Source organism: Tupaia chinensis, unplaced genomic scaffold (genome assembly GCF_000334495.1).
Source record: "Tupaia chinensis unplaced genomic scaffold, TupChi_1.0 Scaffold142100_1, whole genome shotgun sequence".
NCBI lineage: Eukaryota > Metazoa > Chordata > Mammalia > Scandentia > Tupaiidae > Tupaia > Tupaia belangeri.
The window spans coordinates 2,049,514-2,050,193 of NW_006201951.1; the positions used below are offsets into that span (position 1 = coordinate 2,049,514).

General features: G+C 71.0%; 1 protein-coding gene across 2 annotated transcripts in view; it reads right to left on the bottom strand.

Annotated features, from left to right (window-relative positions):
- The window catches only part of MRPS2 (mitochondrial ribosomal protein S2), a 5,340-nt gene extending 4,782 nt beyond the window's left edge, over window positions 1-558 (bottom strand). Inside the window, exon 1 of one of the 2 annotated variants that reach the window (XM_014582073.2) lies at window positions 415-558. In XM_014582073.2, the coding sequence (XP_014437559.1) occupies window positions 415-543 (129 nt within the window). In that variant the 5' untranslated portion in view covers window positions 544-558. Of the gene's footprint in view, window positions 1-389 lie in introns of both variants that reach the window. The other variant, XM_006163354.3, reaches the window with a different exon arrangement.
- Between the last annotated feature and the right edge of the window lie 122 nt (window positions 559-680).

Below are 680 nucleotides of genomic sequence, written 5' to 3' on the forward strand. Positions count from 1 at the left end.
TGACGGCTGGTGGCCCCAGCACAGTTCTGCACCGGGGCAAGGTCAGGGGCCTGACCCCCCAGGAGTCCAGCCACCTGGTGCTCCAGGTCTGTGGGTCCTCACGGACCACTCAGGACTGCCTCGGGCCCTGTTACCCCTGGAAGGTCACTGTCCCTATCGCCTTCACCACACCTCCAGCCCCTCAGCCAAGAGAGCGGTCACTACAGGCCTGCTGTAGCGGGGCACACTGTGGGGAGCTGCTGGGGGCCAGGAGCAGGTAGGCACCCACCCTCTCCCAGGCCCTGGGCTCTCCAGGGTGCCCGCCCACCCAAAGGCACCCCAGATCCTGGGGGGCGGGGCGATTCCAGACCCAGGGTAGGGGTGAAGGGCAGGGAGGGGGCTCAGGTTACCACTGCTGTCCTCCACCTGGCTGACCACCGGCGCTGGCTCGCTGCCCAGGGTCCTATGAGGGAGCCTGGCCAGGCTGGGCGGCGCCGTCCGCAGGAAGGCCAGGCAGCGCATCCTGGGCCAGGCATCTGTGGGGACAGAGTCGCTGGGGCCCATGCTCCTACTCCAGGCACCGGGAGGCGCCGTCACCCCTCGCTGCGCCCCGCCCCTCGCCCGCAGGTCCCCACGTCCCCTCCCCGCTGCACCCCTCCGCGGGCCTCTGTCCCGCGCCCCCACGTCCCAGTGTCCCCCCA